The 15,476-nt window shown below is 38.8% G+C and overlaps 1 protein-coding gene across 1 annotated transcript in view; it reads right to left on the bottom strand.

Annotated features, from left to right (window-relative positions):
• SLC13A1 (solute carrier family 13 member 1) overlaps nucleotides 1-15,476 on the bottom strand; it is a 124,023-nt gene that overhangs the window by 34,232 nt on the left and 74,315 nt on the right. The window contains 3 exon segments of the mRNA XM_064575630.1: nucleotides 925-1,026; nucleotides 1,442-1,540; nucleotides 5,945-6,064. Coding sequence (XP_064431700.1) covers nucleotides 925-1,026; nucleotides 1,442-1,540; nucleotides 5,945-6,064 — 321 coding nt within the window.

The raw sequence follows: 15,476 nt of genomic DNA, 5'->3' as shown, positions 1-15,476 counted from the left end.
GGATTCTTGCTGTGGGATGTGAGACAGGAAGTCATCATCAGAGATCTGCTCAATTTAGGAACCAGAGTACATCAGTGAAAGATGGATTAACAACACAAATTTCAAAACCAAAGTATTTATATTGATATGTAGGATGGTCCTTAATTTAGAAAATCATGCTATCGTCGTCCCCCTCACTTCATATGACTCAGCATGACTGCTGGTCTAGAAGACACTGTGAGATAAAATTAACTCGACCCAGCTTCTAACATTAGTTTGTAGAGTCAGTCTTATTACTTACTCGGGAATTCCTTATCTACAAAATAGGGGCAGGGATAGATTTATAGTGAACTCATATAAAAATGAACATAATTAGAGAATAAAACAAGATAGTGAACTGAATAAAAAAAATAAGTTGGCAAAAACCATAGCATGTGAATTCATATGAGGTTAATAACAAGGATGGAGTGGCATTTACCTCACATAATAAACATTTATATTGCACTTATGTAGGGAGAAGGGCAGCACCATTTTTAAGTGCCATTATTGGCTTCATTTTACAGATGAAGAAACTGATTGGCAAGTGACTTGCCCAAAGTGGAAGAGCACGGAATGAAAGCCAAGCAGTGTGACTCCAAAGTCTAGACTCCTAAGCACCACAGAACATGGCTTTCTGACTGCATTCCTAATTGTGTAAGGATGGGCGTAGCCTTGTCTAAAGGAGCCTGACTTTCAGTTACAGTGTATATGATTATCTTATCTGCAGTCTTACCTTAGATTTCATTCCTTACCATTTTTTTTTTCCTGGAAAGATTAGAATTAAACAATCTTTTCAATGGAAAGAAAGGAAAAGAGTCCCATACAATCTTTCAGAGTTATAGGAACCACTGAGGAGAGAAACAGACTAGAACAGGAAGGATTGACAGACATAACATGGATGCTTACTTGGGAAAAAGCGCAGACCAACCAGAGACAAACCCAGGATCTCGGCTAAACCACAGCAGAGCCATCACAGTGAAGAGGACCAAGGTCACAATTTCCTGATACCTGTGGGAAAATTCCAATCCCTTCGTTTATCTTCTCAGTCAGGACATTTGTAGAAACTCCCTGAGCTATTGGCAGAGTAATCTTAGCAGAACATTAAACACTGTAAAAACCAGATGATTATGTGTCAAAAATTTGAGGGAATCTGCACAGTTAGAAAAGGACTTGACTCCTCTGTGGCTCTTTGGCTTCTTTTCATTCTATCTGGTAAATTTTAGTTAGACAAAAGTATGTATTTTGTCACATTAGTTATATTTACAACGGTTAGCATGTTCAAGGTTCTTATCAGGTGTTCTAAATACACCACAGACAATTAAGTGCATGTTCAGCTTTAAACAAATACTTGCAGAATAAGCAGTGTGTATCTGTGTGAGGATGAGTGTGTTTCCATGGATGCCTGTGTGCATGTGTGTCTTACCTCATTGGCCCAAGTTTTTGGTATTCTTGTTTAATCACCTCAGCACAAGCTTTTTGTTTGGCTGTTTTGGTCTTGCCACATGTGAACATCTCCTTAAAACTGAAAAGAATAATGGAGCCTGTTAAGTAAAGAATTCTCCCTTTATAGAAGAGATTTGTGTGAAAGCTTTATAAAATACTAATCCTCCTGCCAGTAACAAATCTGTCTGTAATGCTTATACCTCCATCTCCTCCTTCGAATGTCCTCTCCCCTTCTTCCTGTTTGGCCTGGTTTGCTCAATTTTCAAGGCTTATTTTTGTTCTATATTTTTCACACATCTTCCCCTGATCTCTTCCTTTTCTAAGTCTGTTCACACCATTAGAATTTTGCCACGTGCGGCTCATCTCCAATTTAACACTTTATTGTATAACTGTTATAAAGTTTCATTTCTTTATTGTCTATCTTGCTAGTTAATTGCTGCACACGTGTTAAGTTTTCCCTCGCTAGTTGGATACTGAATTGTTGGAAGGCCGGGTCATTGATGTTTGCTCAGGCACAGTGACTCTCAACACTGGCATGTACAACAAATATGTGACTCGGCAAATCCACAGTACCTTGCTCAAATTTATGAGACGGCTGGTTGTCAGATCCACAGTTTGCACAGAATACACTGGACTCGAGCCATACGCTAGGGCAGAGAAGTCACGTACACCGCTCGTGAGCGGAGTCTAAGCTGGATCTCTTTTCAGAACGAAAACCAACTCTATTACATTTTTTTCTTCAAGTTGTTTCATCCCTTATGCCCTAATAGAATCCACTAGATAGTTTTCCATCTATTGCCAATAGTAACTGCCAGTCTCTATTTCTTTTAGCTGCTGCTTTTAGTGACACCTTTTCCTTGTGACTAAATTTTCTTTCCTGAAGTCCAGGGTCTTCAAAACTTTTTTTTCTGAACTACTGCTCTAGGATTAGATTTAAAAAATCCCTCCAGGGGAATAAACAAATGAGCAAATGGCTCGATGCTTATGTTCTATCTCTTGGAATGTCTATAAGTAGCTCAGTTAGATTGCATTGTGTATGGGTAGGGAAAGCATTTCTGAGTGTATATCCTAAGGAATTGAAATCTGGATCTGAACTCACATGTTCACTGCGACATTATTCACAATAGCCAAGATATGGGACCAACTCAGGTGTCCATCGACAAACAAGTGGATAAAGAAAATGTGGTAGAGAAGGAAAAGAAAAGGTGGCATATACATACAATGGAATATTATTCAGCCTTAAAGAAGCAGGAAATCCTGCCATTTGTAACAATGCAGATGGACTTGGAGGACATATGCTAAGTGAAACAAGCCAGACACAGAAAAACAAATATTGTATGATCTTACTTATATGTAGAGTCTAAAATAGTCAAACGCATGTAGGCAGAGAGTAAAACAGTTGTTTGCCAGGAAATGGAAGAAGATGGAAATGGGGAGGTGTTCGTCAAAGGGTACAAAGTTTCAGTTATGAAAAATAAGTAATTTCTGGAGGTCTACTGCACAAAATAAGGCCTGTGATTAACAACACTGTACTGTATACTTAAATATTTACTCAGAGGGTAGGTCCTATGATAAGTGTTTTTACCATAAAAGGAAAAAAAGAAAAAAAAACCTCAAAAAGCAAAAGGGGGCAAGAGGAAACTTTGGGAGGTGGTGGAGAAGTTTATGGCCTTCACATTGATGATGGTTCATGGGCGTATATGTATCTCCAAACACATCAAGTTATATACGTTAAATATCTATGGCTTTTGTATGCCAATCATACCTCAATAAAAGCAGTTTTAGAAAAAGAGTACAGGATAATGTTGTCCTGTAAAATCGCTGGGCTAAACATGGATATATATGAGGGAGAAAATAGGAAGACTAAGATGGTGTGAATGTAGCTATCACACAAAGACATTTTATTTACTTATTTTTTCTGTAGTTCCGCTACTCAGACTTGTTTAAACTATTAGTCCCTTTGAAGGAATAGAGTTTCTCAATTAAGTCATCCATCCTACACATTCAAAATCATTTTCCTGTGCACACTACAACCACTAAACATAATTAGATGGATGTTGTTATATTTAAGATCAATGAAATAATATTTAATTTTTATAATCTCAGCTAAATTACTGACTAGTGCCAGTCTTGAAATTTTACCCCTTGCCACAATATAAATACTAGTATTATAAGAAACTGAGCCATGGACTACTTTGAGATCCTACTGTCGAATAGAAAAGTAGAATTAAAAAAAAAAAGGTGAGTCTCGGGGTGCCTGGGTGGCTCAGTCAGTTAAGCATCTGACTCTTGGGTCATGATCTCAGGATTATGAGATCGAGCCCCGCATTGGCTCTGTGCTGCTCGTGGAGCCTGCTGAAGATTCTCTCTCCCTCTCCCTCTGCATTTCCCCTGCTCTCTCCCTCTCTCTTAAAAAAAAAAAAAAAAAAAAAAAAAGGTGAGTCTCTTTAAAAAATGTTTTCCACCTGGTAGACTGCACATGTACTTGGTCCCTTTGGTTGGGGATGATAAATAGTTAAGTCGAAAGCCATACTGGCTTTGCTACAAATGAAGGTTAATGCCTTCACAAAGGAACTGATGAAGCATATGACAATGCATCATCCTCTTCATTTAAATAAGTTCAGTGGCACTGATAGATGAGCTTCTCTTCCCAACTATGTTGGGGTCATTTATAATGGGTGAGTTAACTGTGTTAACAGCCAACACACTAATCAGAATGTATGGCGGCCTGCCAGGGGAGTGGCTGATAATTTCTGTGTGTTGATCTAAAACCTCTGGAGGTGAAGACCCTGACTGACTGAAATGGACACTGAAAAATTAGCCAGAACGTGAAGCTGTGTAATGTCTAACTGATAGCGGACAGCAATGGGACTATTTAAATATGCCACTGATCATGATTTATGGACTTTACCTAATGTATGCACTTTGCAGGCTTTCTGATCTCATAAAGAACACCTTTCACTACATCTGTCCTTTATTTTCTTAATTTCTCCTTTATACATGGTGGGCCATTTCAAAATAATGACAATGGTTGCATACATTTTTTATAAAGTCATTATATGTGGTGACAAAGAAGGAAATGGCTATTGGTCTGCGACCGGATGCTTCCTCCCTTAGTTGGGATTCCTGTCCTTTGCATCTTGCATTGCTACCTGTGCAACTGAATAGACCCCAAAGGCTTGGATTTCCAGGAAGGAGCATTTAGTACGCAGCTGGCCTCTCCCCACTGATGCCCACCTGCTGAAGTCAGTGACATTTCACACATTTGCTTCAGCAGGAGGACCGTCACATGCTGCTCCCACAGTCTGGACAAATAGATCTTTTTAAAAAAATCATCAGTACCATCTTCCCACTACTAATATAACTGTGGCAGTTCTGGAGGAAAACCAGGAAGAGGAATGGAGAGGGAAAAATACCAGTTGGCTTGGAAAATTTGGGCCCGGGCATGGAACACCACCTGATCCCAGTGCTTTGCTTTTCCAAGGAAGTACACATAGCTGACTTCGGTCTCACCGGCTTAGTAGATAACATGTTGTTTTGCTCATAGGTCCTTGAAATTATTTAAATAAAAGCCGATAAAGATGAATTTGAATTGTTTCTCAGGAACAGATCCTCAGGGTTTGATTTATAGTCATTTCCCCTTTCTTTGTGGAGTACTGTTACATGTGTTGAATAAAGCTGCATTTTAGATTTTGCTGTGGAGCCCTTCATAATTGTAAATGCTGGCTGTCATTTAAGTCATTTACGTAGCTCGTCGGCACTTACGAGGCACCTGCTTCAGTCCCAGCCAAGGTAAAATTTGCAAATTCTCCTTGAAGACATATATTTGACATTTTTCAGCTTGGACCCATATGTGTTAGAATTACAGCATTGTAAGTGATCTGACTGACCTTCCAGTTAAATTCCATCGTTTTACAGTTGAAAACACTGAAACTGAGAAAGACCACTCATTGTGAGAAGCCACAACTTTGTCCCTGGTCTTCTGATTTCTAATCCAACATTCTTTCCACAGGGCACACTCTCACGTCTTTATGTGATTTTTTCAAAGACATACCAATGGTGGTAGGATGAAGCAGAAATCTTGCATGTTACAGTTTAAAGTAACTAGATAACCAGACAAAATCCCCACATACAAGCAAGAGGAGGGGCAAAACCTCTTGAAATTCCACTTTAACAAGCTGGACTGGGCCCTTCTTATCATGAGTTCCTTATGCCCTTCTGGCTGATTAATAAATTATTAGCTTAGCACTCAAAGGAGAATGAGATGGATTTGCTTTTTACAAACTCTCCTCCAAAGCCAACAATGTTTAGATGATATTCTAGCTTATCCTTAAAATATGTGCTCATGTGTGGCAGTTTTCTGAGGAACAGAAGTGCAGAAACTCCATGTGCCTAAAATGGGTGAAAGACCCCTGGGTGAGCAGCCGAGAAGTGGGAACCGAGACACCTGTATTTATCTGATTAACATGCAATATTTACTTACTTGAATCCTAGGAAAAGCCACTGAAGCCAGATCCAGGACAATAACAGAATAATAATAGCAGCCGGGAAGGAAAGCATAAACCATGATCCAAAGTTAATGCAGTGACAGTCAGGGTAGCGCCTGTGTGAAAAGACAGCAAAGTGTTCATGGGAGTGTACAAGTGCCATCCTTTCAGATGGTCCTTGGGGAGAAGCAGCAGGTCACGTCCTTCCCGGGCTCCCAGCCAAGAAAGACGATGTCGGACCTTCTCATCATTAAGTACAGCAGTTGGTTTTACCTCTTATCTTTTGTCCTGATTCTGTAACTGCATAATTTTTGCTGCCTCCCATACAAGCAAGAGGGTATGTTATGATTTTTGTTCCTTTTGTTCAGTCTGTAGGGAAGTGCTTGGGAAAGCTAGCACAGTGCCCGACACTCACTGAATGCACCAGAAGTGGGAATGCATGGGGATGTGTGCCTTGTTAGCCCTCAAAGCATCAGTATGTGAGCGGGGTGAGCCAAGAGGACATGGGAGCAGATGAAAGTGAACTTCACGGACCTGAATGTCTGCTACCATTTCACAGTGGTAGCTGGCATCCCAGGCACTTGGGAAGGGACTCTGATCCATCCATATTGTCTCCTATGGCTGTTTTCCCTCTGTTTTTCCTCAGCCCTGAAGAAACTGTAACCGTCTTACCAGGGATATGCTAGCCTTTTCTTCTTAGAATTAGACAGTGCTTTGGGGCTCAGTCAAATGGAATAAATCTGGACCAGATAAAAACAAAAGTTCTGTGGAAAACATGAGCTCTTCCTTTATTTCTCCTAGTTATTTTCAGCATTTTAGCCCACATAATCACAAAACAATAACAAAAAAAGGGGGGGATGGTCAGAGACAAGCACGGTTTCTTTGGTAACCTCACATTTATTTTTTCAAAATGTAGTTTAAGTTTTGCAGCACCTGGGTGGCTCAGTCGTTAAGCGTCTGCCTTCGGCTCAGGTCACTGTCCCAGGGTCCTGGGATCGAGCCCTGCATTGGGCTCCCTGCTCAGCAGGGAGCCTGCTTCTCCCCCGCCCACTCCCCCTGCTTGTGTTCCCTCTCTTGCTGTGTCTCTGTCTGTCAAATAAATAAATAAAATCTTAAAAAAAAAAAAAAAAGAGGGGCGCCTGGGTGGCTCAATCGTTAAGCATCTGCCTTCGACTCAGGTCATGATCCCAGGGTCCTGGGATGGAGCCCCGCATCGGGCTCCCTGCTCCGCGGGGAGCCTGCTTCTCCCTCTCCCTTTGCTGCTCCCCCTGCTTGTGCTCTCTCACTCTCTGTCAAATAAATAAATAAAATCTTTAAAAAAAAACAAAAAACAAATGTAGTATAAGTTTCAAATAAATTCTCATACAGTTATCTATTTTATGACAGAAGAGGGGAAAACAGGAAATTTGAGAAACAATTGTCCTTGATTTTTTTCTTGACACAATGACACAAAGATGTAGCTGGAACTTTGGAAAGTACAGAAAATATACAGAAGCAATAAAAACACCATTAACATATTTTAATTACCTTTAAAATTACAAAATATAAAGCAATTTATAGAAATGATAGCTTTTTAAATTCTTGTTATAGTTGAATCATACTTTGTATTTTTCCATTAAAGAAAAGTCATGTAAATAAACGAAATGTCTCATGCTACATGCATCAACATAAGCTATATTTTTGTACTTTATAAATTGTTTCTTCTTCTATTTTAGGATGGTTGCTAAGTAATACAAAAACTTAAAAAAAAAACAATAATGGGCTTTTAAAACTCTAGATTTCTAATGTTTTCTACAATTTCCTTGAGGTTATAAGAAGTTGTTGTGGATACCAGAGTTATCATTAGCAAGTTGAGGATGATTATTATCTACCACAAAAAGATCCAAAGCTTAGCTTACATATTATGCAATTAGAAATGACAAATGATGAATAAGTCGTGCTTGGGAATACAGAGAATTGATGAATGGAAAAATGCTTTATCATGTCCATGAGCTTCTATTAAGAATTGTTCACTTAAAAAAAATGTTTGTTGTCTTCGGTTGGAAAATGTAATAAGGAGGAAATGCTTAAGCTTATTTCCCATCAATTTATTTGACTTGAATTACAGGTTGATGCCCTATGTTACTCTGTTCAGCCTGAAGGCATTTAGAAATGTTACTAGAGGCAGGGTCAAAACAGTACCCTAAACCCAATTTCATTTTTCACTATCTATGGCTCATACCTTGAAATCAGGCTGTGCTGTTCTCCCCACCCAATCCTGTAAAATTTGTTTAACTGAAGAGGGGTTTCTTAGAATTTTTGCCTGGAGGGATAGTCCATTTAGAAAAATGAAAGCCAGGGGTACCTGGGTGGCTCAGTTGGTTAAGCGACTGCCTTCGGCTCAGGTCATGATCCTGGAGTCCCGGGATCGAGTCCCGCATCGGGCTCCCTGCTCGGCAGGGAGTCTGCTTCTCCCTCTGACCCTCCTCCCTCTCATGCTCTCTGTCTCTCATTCTCTCTGTCTCAAATAAATAAATAAAATCTTTAAAAAAAAAAAAAAAAGAAAAGAAAAATGAAAGCCTGAAAAAGCTAAATTCTGTTTTGTTTTTGTTTCTTTCACTAGTAAGGAAGTGAACACCACACAGGACAGTGGCCTCCATGATCATAACCTTTATACTTAGATCTACAGTGCATATTTCAAATGATAATGGAATGAATGGCATACTGTGAGGTATTAGTTTCACTGGTATTTTTCCCCCCCACTTCCTCATACCCTGTATAAGTGAAGTTACTGCAAGTATCTGCCTAAAGTAAATATAGAATTCTTCCATCAGGAACTATGTTGAGTCCAATTAATTCTGATGGAATCTTTTCTTTCACCCAACAGTATATTTTTGGGTGTCTACCACGTATCAGGCACTCTTCTAGATATTGGAGATAGAGTGGTAAATTAGATGGATGTAGTCCAGGTTCTCATAAAGTTTACATTTAAATGAGGAGCACAGGCAGTAAATAGGTAAGCATAACAAGAATCAGAAAATATAACAAAATAACATAGTAGAAAGTTACTAGGGGGGAGAAATTTTACATAGTGTGGTTAAAGACTGTAATATTTGAAATGAGATCTAAATGGCAAGAAAGAGCCAGTCATGTAAATAACTGGGAAACAGCATTCCAGACAGAGGAAATAGCAAGTATAAAGGCCCTGGGGTAGGAATAAGTGTAGAATGTTTGAGGATCAGAAGGCCAGTGTGCTTGTGGATGGTGAGCTAAAGTTAGTGACATGAAATAAAGTCTAAGAAGTAGCCAGTAGGGGTCAGATAATATAAAAACTTGTAGGCCATCAGAAGGAATTTGAATTTTAGTACAAATGCAATTAAGAGTAATTAGAACATAGGAAATAAGTTAGTGACATGATCTAATTTAAAGTCTATGTAAATTTGTGATTTACATAAAACATACTGGTTAGATGGATCCTTAGGATAGAAGGCAACAAGAGTGGAAGCCAAGGGGTGATAGGCAGAATTCCAAGATGACCCCCTAGATTTCTGCCCCTGGTATACATTTCTTGTATAATTCTCTCTCCTTCTGTGTGGGTAGAATTTGTGAATATGGCGAGATTTCATTCCTGTGATTAGGTTCTTTTATGGAAAAAGTGAAGGGATTTTGCAGCGGTAACCAAGGTCCTCATTAATAGACTCTGAGTTACTCAAAAGGGAGACTTGGGTGGGTCAGACCTAATCAGGTGAACCCTTAAGAGACAGCCTTTCCTGCTGGCCTAAAGAAGTGAGCTTTCACATAGCCAGAGGAAGGGGCTATGTGGCAAGGATCTAGGCGTAGCCTCTAGAAGCTGAGGGTAACCCCCTGCCAAGTAAATGAACAATAAAACGGGCATCTTGGTAATTCAAACACAGGGAACTGAATTCAACAACCTGAATGATCTTGGAATAGGGCACTGACTGTCTGTGGAAATTCGAGGCCCAGCTGCCACCTTGATTTCAGCCCGGTGAGATCCTAAGCAAGGGACTCAGATAACCTGGGCCTAGAAATCCTGACCCATGGAAATTATGAGGTCATAAATTCATCCTGTTTTAAGCCACTAAATTAATGGTAATTTGTAAAATAGTAATATAAAACAAACACACAAGGAGATTTATTAGAAGACAAAGAAGTTTGGCAGAGGAATAGGGTAGAATAGAGTAGGAAGTAGAGTAGATTTTAGCTGAAGTCAGAGTGGTAGCAGTAAAGATGAAGAGAAGACCATTGACTTTAAATATTTTTGGGACAAAATGTGGAGAAATGGGGAACAAGTGCCGTTTATTGAAATGAAGTTGGAGGGAAGAACAGGTTGGCAGACCGGTAGGGGAGTGGTGGGTCAAAAACACTGCAAGGGGCATGTGTTTTTGAGATGTCCCTTAGGTTCCCAAGTGATCACACTGGATGGGCAGTTAGGTAAGTGAGTTTGGAACTGAGAGCAGAGGGCATAAAATAGAGACATAAAATAGGTAGTTACCAATATTTGGTGATATTATAAACCACAGAAATGGGTGTGAAATTTTCGGGAGAAAATGGAGATAAGAGGAACAGGGAGTGCACCCTGGGGCATCTAAGTTTTAGAGGTCAGGCAGAGGTTTAGGACTGAGCAGATGAGCTAAGCACATTTAATGCTAACACAAATCCTGTGAGGAAAGCATTATATTTCCATTTTACACAGGAAGACACTAAGTTTCAGAAGGTTAAATGGATTGTTCAAGGTCACAGATTGTACAGTCAAGCAGAATTTTTACCCCAGAAGGAGTGTTTAAAATACATCTTTTTAAAGCCCAGTGTCCTCAACTCTGGTCCCCAGGTGAAAATACAAAGTTCAATGTATATTGCAAAATATCCATAATCCAGGGTACAAACTTGATGTCATAAGGACATTTTAGAACACTACAGAAATGATTTCGCCATGACAGAGACATGCTTTGACCTGAAGCACGTGTGCCCGTCATTACTGAAGCTCAGGGAGATAGTCTTGTTACAGTTCTTATGCCCAATGACAGAATGATGATAGCATTGATACTAAGGAAAACACAGAAGTCACCTTAAAAGAATGGATGTAGTTGTGGAAATTTACAGCTTTGAAACCAATTTTGGCCTTTAGAGCACTATAAGCTGTGTCCACACGGATTATAGTTCTCTTGATTAATGACTGCTTTGATTATGTCTGAGTCAAAGCCACTTTTCAGTTTTGTATTTGTGTATTTGCAGACGTTTCTTTTCAAATATTAACTACTTGTTATTCATGAGCCAAGCTTGTATTTCTAATAGCAATAGCAAAACTAGAATCAGCAGCAAAAATAGCTAGCATTACTGACAATTTCCTATGTGCCAGGCCCTCTTGCTAAGAGCCACGCGTGCATTATCCCATTTAATCTTCACAATAATACGTTCTAGTATCGCCCCATTTGGTAGATGAAGGAACTGATGTTCACAGAAGTTAAGCTAATATATGGCAGGACTGAAATTTGAGCCAATGTCTAGTCCAAACTCGGCAGTACCCAAATTTCTTCTATAGTATTTGCCAGAGAAATTATTTCTGAGAAATAGAACTGCTCATCTCTCCAGAGGAAAATCGTGGTAACTTTTGAAGGTAGCTATTGCTAGGTAACTGGTTTACCTTCTCCCTCTGTAACTAGCCAAGAAGAAAGGTTAGGATGGTGGGCTTTGAATGTAGGGTACCTATAAACACATTTTACCATTTCTTAGTTTGTGAATCTAGAGTAGTTATAATTTAACACATAATTAGTAACAGTGACTGTGCTAATTATTGATAATAAAACTTTCTTCCATGCTCTTTGTATACCCACATATTTCACAGCTGACACCCACAAGCTGAATAATATACTTTGATAATTGGCAAGTTATGAAATACTACTTGTGATAATCTTTCATTTTAATTTGGTAGATTTGTTTTTTGGGTTTAACTAATAGCTATTCTGTTAAATAATATTGATGCACCAAAACTACTCTGCTATGAAAGCAGTAATTGTCTCTAATAATATTTCCCTTAATAGCATAATTTTAATATCAAAAGATTATTTAGTTATTTAGATGGTTCCCAAGAACAATAAGCACTTCATTTATGTCTTGTACAGTTCATCTCAGCCAGTGTTTATTGATCATCGACCTGTGCCCCTGGTGTGCTAAAAGAATTAGACAATGATTCATGCAGACTCTACAAGATTGCAAATCATCAGGGGTGACGGCCTGCATGAGTGTGGATGAGACAGGTTTATAGAAATGTGAATATAGTTTACGATAAGAGGAGATGGGAATGGTGGTATAGGAGTAACTGAACAGAGTTTCAGATGAAACAGCATCCGCTCAAGTACAGAAAGAAGTTGACAGAGTTGGCAGGTTTCAAGAACCAGAGTAAGAAGAAATGGGTTAATTGCAGGGTGGTATTTATTAACAGCATTGTCAGGAAAGGAGGAGATGGGGTGATGACTAGAGTATCATCAGTGGAGCAGAATGGAATAAGGGTCAGGTAGAGAGCACTGATCAAGCAGGATTTACCTAATGGAGGAGACGATAAAAATCTAACAAACCTGTAAGGTTGTAACAGGAGGTGGGTAGAACAAAAAATATTTCCAGAATGTCCTATTCTAAGGATTAGTTAAGGCTAATGACCAATTAATCACAGATGAATCAGAATTTAGGTACCCCTGGTGCTAGATTCAAAGACTAAGAATGTGAGAAATCTCGTACTTTATAGTTGAGTTAGATAATTAGCTCCATCTTTTAGTATTATTCTGAAAATCACCTTCCAAGCTATATATCAGCTCATGCCAACAAGGGGATGATTCAGTCTAACTAGCCACACTCTTAGCTTTGCAACGATTTCAAATGACATTTGTTATGTTTGCATGCTTACATTTTATAAAAAGAAAATGCAACCCATGAATGTGAACACTGCTGTAGTCCTTCTTGCTACTGGCAGCAAACTCGCTTTTTAAGAATTTTACCAAATTGGCGCCCTCACATATGGTCTGTGAGACAGAGAGGCTGTCGGGTGGAAAGAGCACTAGCACTCAGGCCATCTGCCTTCACCTGGCAGTTCCTCCACTGACTGGTGATCATCACTTAAAGTGTCTGAGCCTTGGGGCACCTAGTTGGTACAGTGACCGGCTCTTGGTTTGGGCTCATGTCATGATCTCACGCTCATGAGATGGAGCCCTCAATCGGGCTCCATGCTCAGTGCAGAATCTGCTTCAGATTCGCTCTCCCTCTCCCCCTGCCCTTCCCACTCGTGCCCGCTCTCTCTAAAATAAATAAATCTTTAAAGTCTCTGAGACTCAGTTTCCTCATCCGTGAAATGAGGGAATTGTATACATGATCTAAAATTTCTCCATCTTCACTTTTTCTCTACTTGCTCCTCATTATTACTCAGGATGACGTGTCCTTCTTTTCCAAGACTAACACTTCTACTCCTGTTTCTAATTTCATTCTGCTTCTACCTGACACCTAGCCAATCAATGTTCTTCTCTCTCTTTTTCAAAACTTCACACATCTCTTTTACAGTTTCCTTACCGAGTGTAAAACAAACCTGACATCTTCCTTGTTCCAAGAGAACTCTCTGCGTCTGGTCGTACCATGCTTGTTCTTTTCTTCTTTGCTTTGTCAAATTTGAAAGAATCATTTAAATTAGCGGCTTTCCCCTTCCCGCTTCTACTCACATCTTAAAACTCTCTCCAGTCTAAATTCTGCCCTGTCTCCCACGTGTTTTGTTGGAGGACACTGATAAGAACCAAGCCTTTTCTTAGCCATCATCCTACTTGACCCATCTGCCACACTGCTTGTTCCTGACTAATCCTCCGTTTTGAAAATGGTCTTACTTAGCTTTCAAAACACCACATGCTCCTGGTTCTCTACCTACTTTGATGAACTTTTCTCATCTTCTTTCTTGTCAATATTTCCCACAGGTCTATCCATGTTTTGATTCTTTCAACTTTTTTGTCCCCATTGACCATTTCTACATTCAAGATGCTAATTTCTGTGTTTATATATATAGCCCTCAAATTTTTAACTACAACAATGCATTTGTAAATGTCTACTGAAAATCTCATGGGTAGGCTCTTAGAAGGCCATTTTAATATATCTAAAATCAAATTTGTTAATTTCTCCAGTGAGCCAAGAAGTTCATGGCATCACCATCTAGCCCATATTGGCAAAAATTCCCAGACTTGCCCTAACCCCTCATTGCCCTTAAATACCCACACCTAATTGCTCACCACTTTCTGCCTGTACAGTGTCTTGAGTCTAAATCCTATCACTTCATAACTAGCTTAGTTCTGCCCCTTATAATTTGTCAGCACTTTGGTAACAGACTCCTGATTGGTTTCCTGTCCCCAGACTCGTAGAATGGCAATCAATCTGCACGTTGCTATTCTAAACAGTAAGAAAAAGAAAAGAAAATCCAGACTATTTTACTGCCTCCCTAAAAAATAATTATTACAAACCTTTTGTGTTTTGATTTTATGAATTTTTTTCATTCATTTTCTCCATAAGTACGGTGTTTACCGCTTTTAAATTGGGCCATATTGTACAGACAAGTTTTCTCTAGTGATCGAGGGGTGCTACACACAGCTACAGTCCTCTTTTAGGATATGTTCAATAATGTTTTTAGGGAGGTAATCTTTTAGGGAGACAGACTTAGGGTTTGAATGACCATGGTTTGGACCTCAGTCTGCTAGGCTGAACTTCAACTTTCTCAACTCTAATGGTAATAACCAACATTTATTGAGCATACGCTCTGTGCTAGGTATTTTTTAAAGTACTATTTATTTTTTGTAAAACTTTAAACAACTCTCTAAGACAGAAACCTTATTATTATTCCATTTTCTTGCAAGGTAACAAGCCTAAAGAGAGTAAGTAATCTTTTTTTTTTTTTAAAGTAAGCAAAAAAAATTTTTTTTTTACTTTTGGAAATACATTATTATATAATACACAAAGAGATATAGTATTAATGAATAACCAAAAATTCACATCTAAATTAGAAATAATATACACTGAAATACAACATACATTATGTGCTTCAATATGTAATTCTACTAAACTACAATGAAAATAGGCTATTCCTCTGTTAAGAGTGTTTTATAGACTGTGACAACACTGGGACATATTTCTTATGAATTATTTTGAAGTATAAATTATAATACATTTAGAGTTTCACAATACTTTTTCTAAAAAAATTTAGCTCTTCGTACAGCTGAGTTTCCTGCCTGAATTTAACTTTAAAGCTAATGCAATGGCAATTTAATGTTTCCTGTAACATTTTCTGTAACTTGTGGAGGTCATGCAAGAAACCAAAAGTGCCTTCATGAAATAATGCAAAACACCTGTTTACGCATTGTGAGAGTAAGTAAGATCATCTAATTTGTAAATGGAAGAGATGGGATTTCAACACAGGCATTTTAAGCCCAGAGCTTATGCTTTATTCACCTTTATATGCCACCTTCACGGCAAGAATATGTGTGCACTAAAATGTATTTAAAATTTTTGGTG

The sequence above is a fragment of the Mirounga angustirostris genome, unplaced genomic scaffold (genome assembly GCF_029215605.1).
Source record: "Mirounga angustirostris isolate CCGP_5_RB_7025 unplaced genomic scaffold, mMirAng1.0.hap1 SCAF_12, whole genome shotgun sequence".
Taxonomy (NCBI): domain Eukaryota; kingdom Metazoa; phylum Chordata; class Mammalia; order Carnivora; family Phocidae; genus Mirounga; species Mirounga angustirostris.
This window is presented reverse-complemented; position numbering and strand designations above follow the sequence as displayed.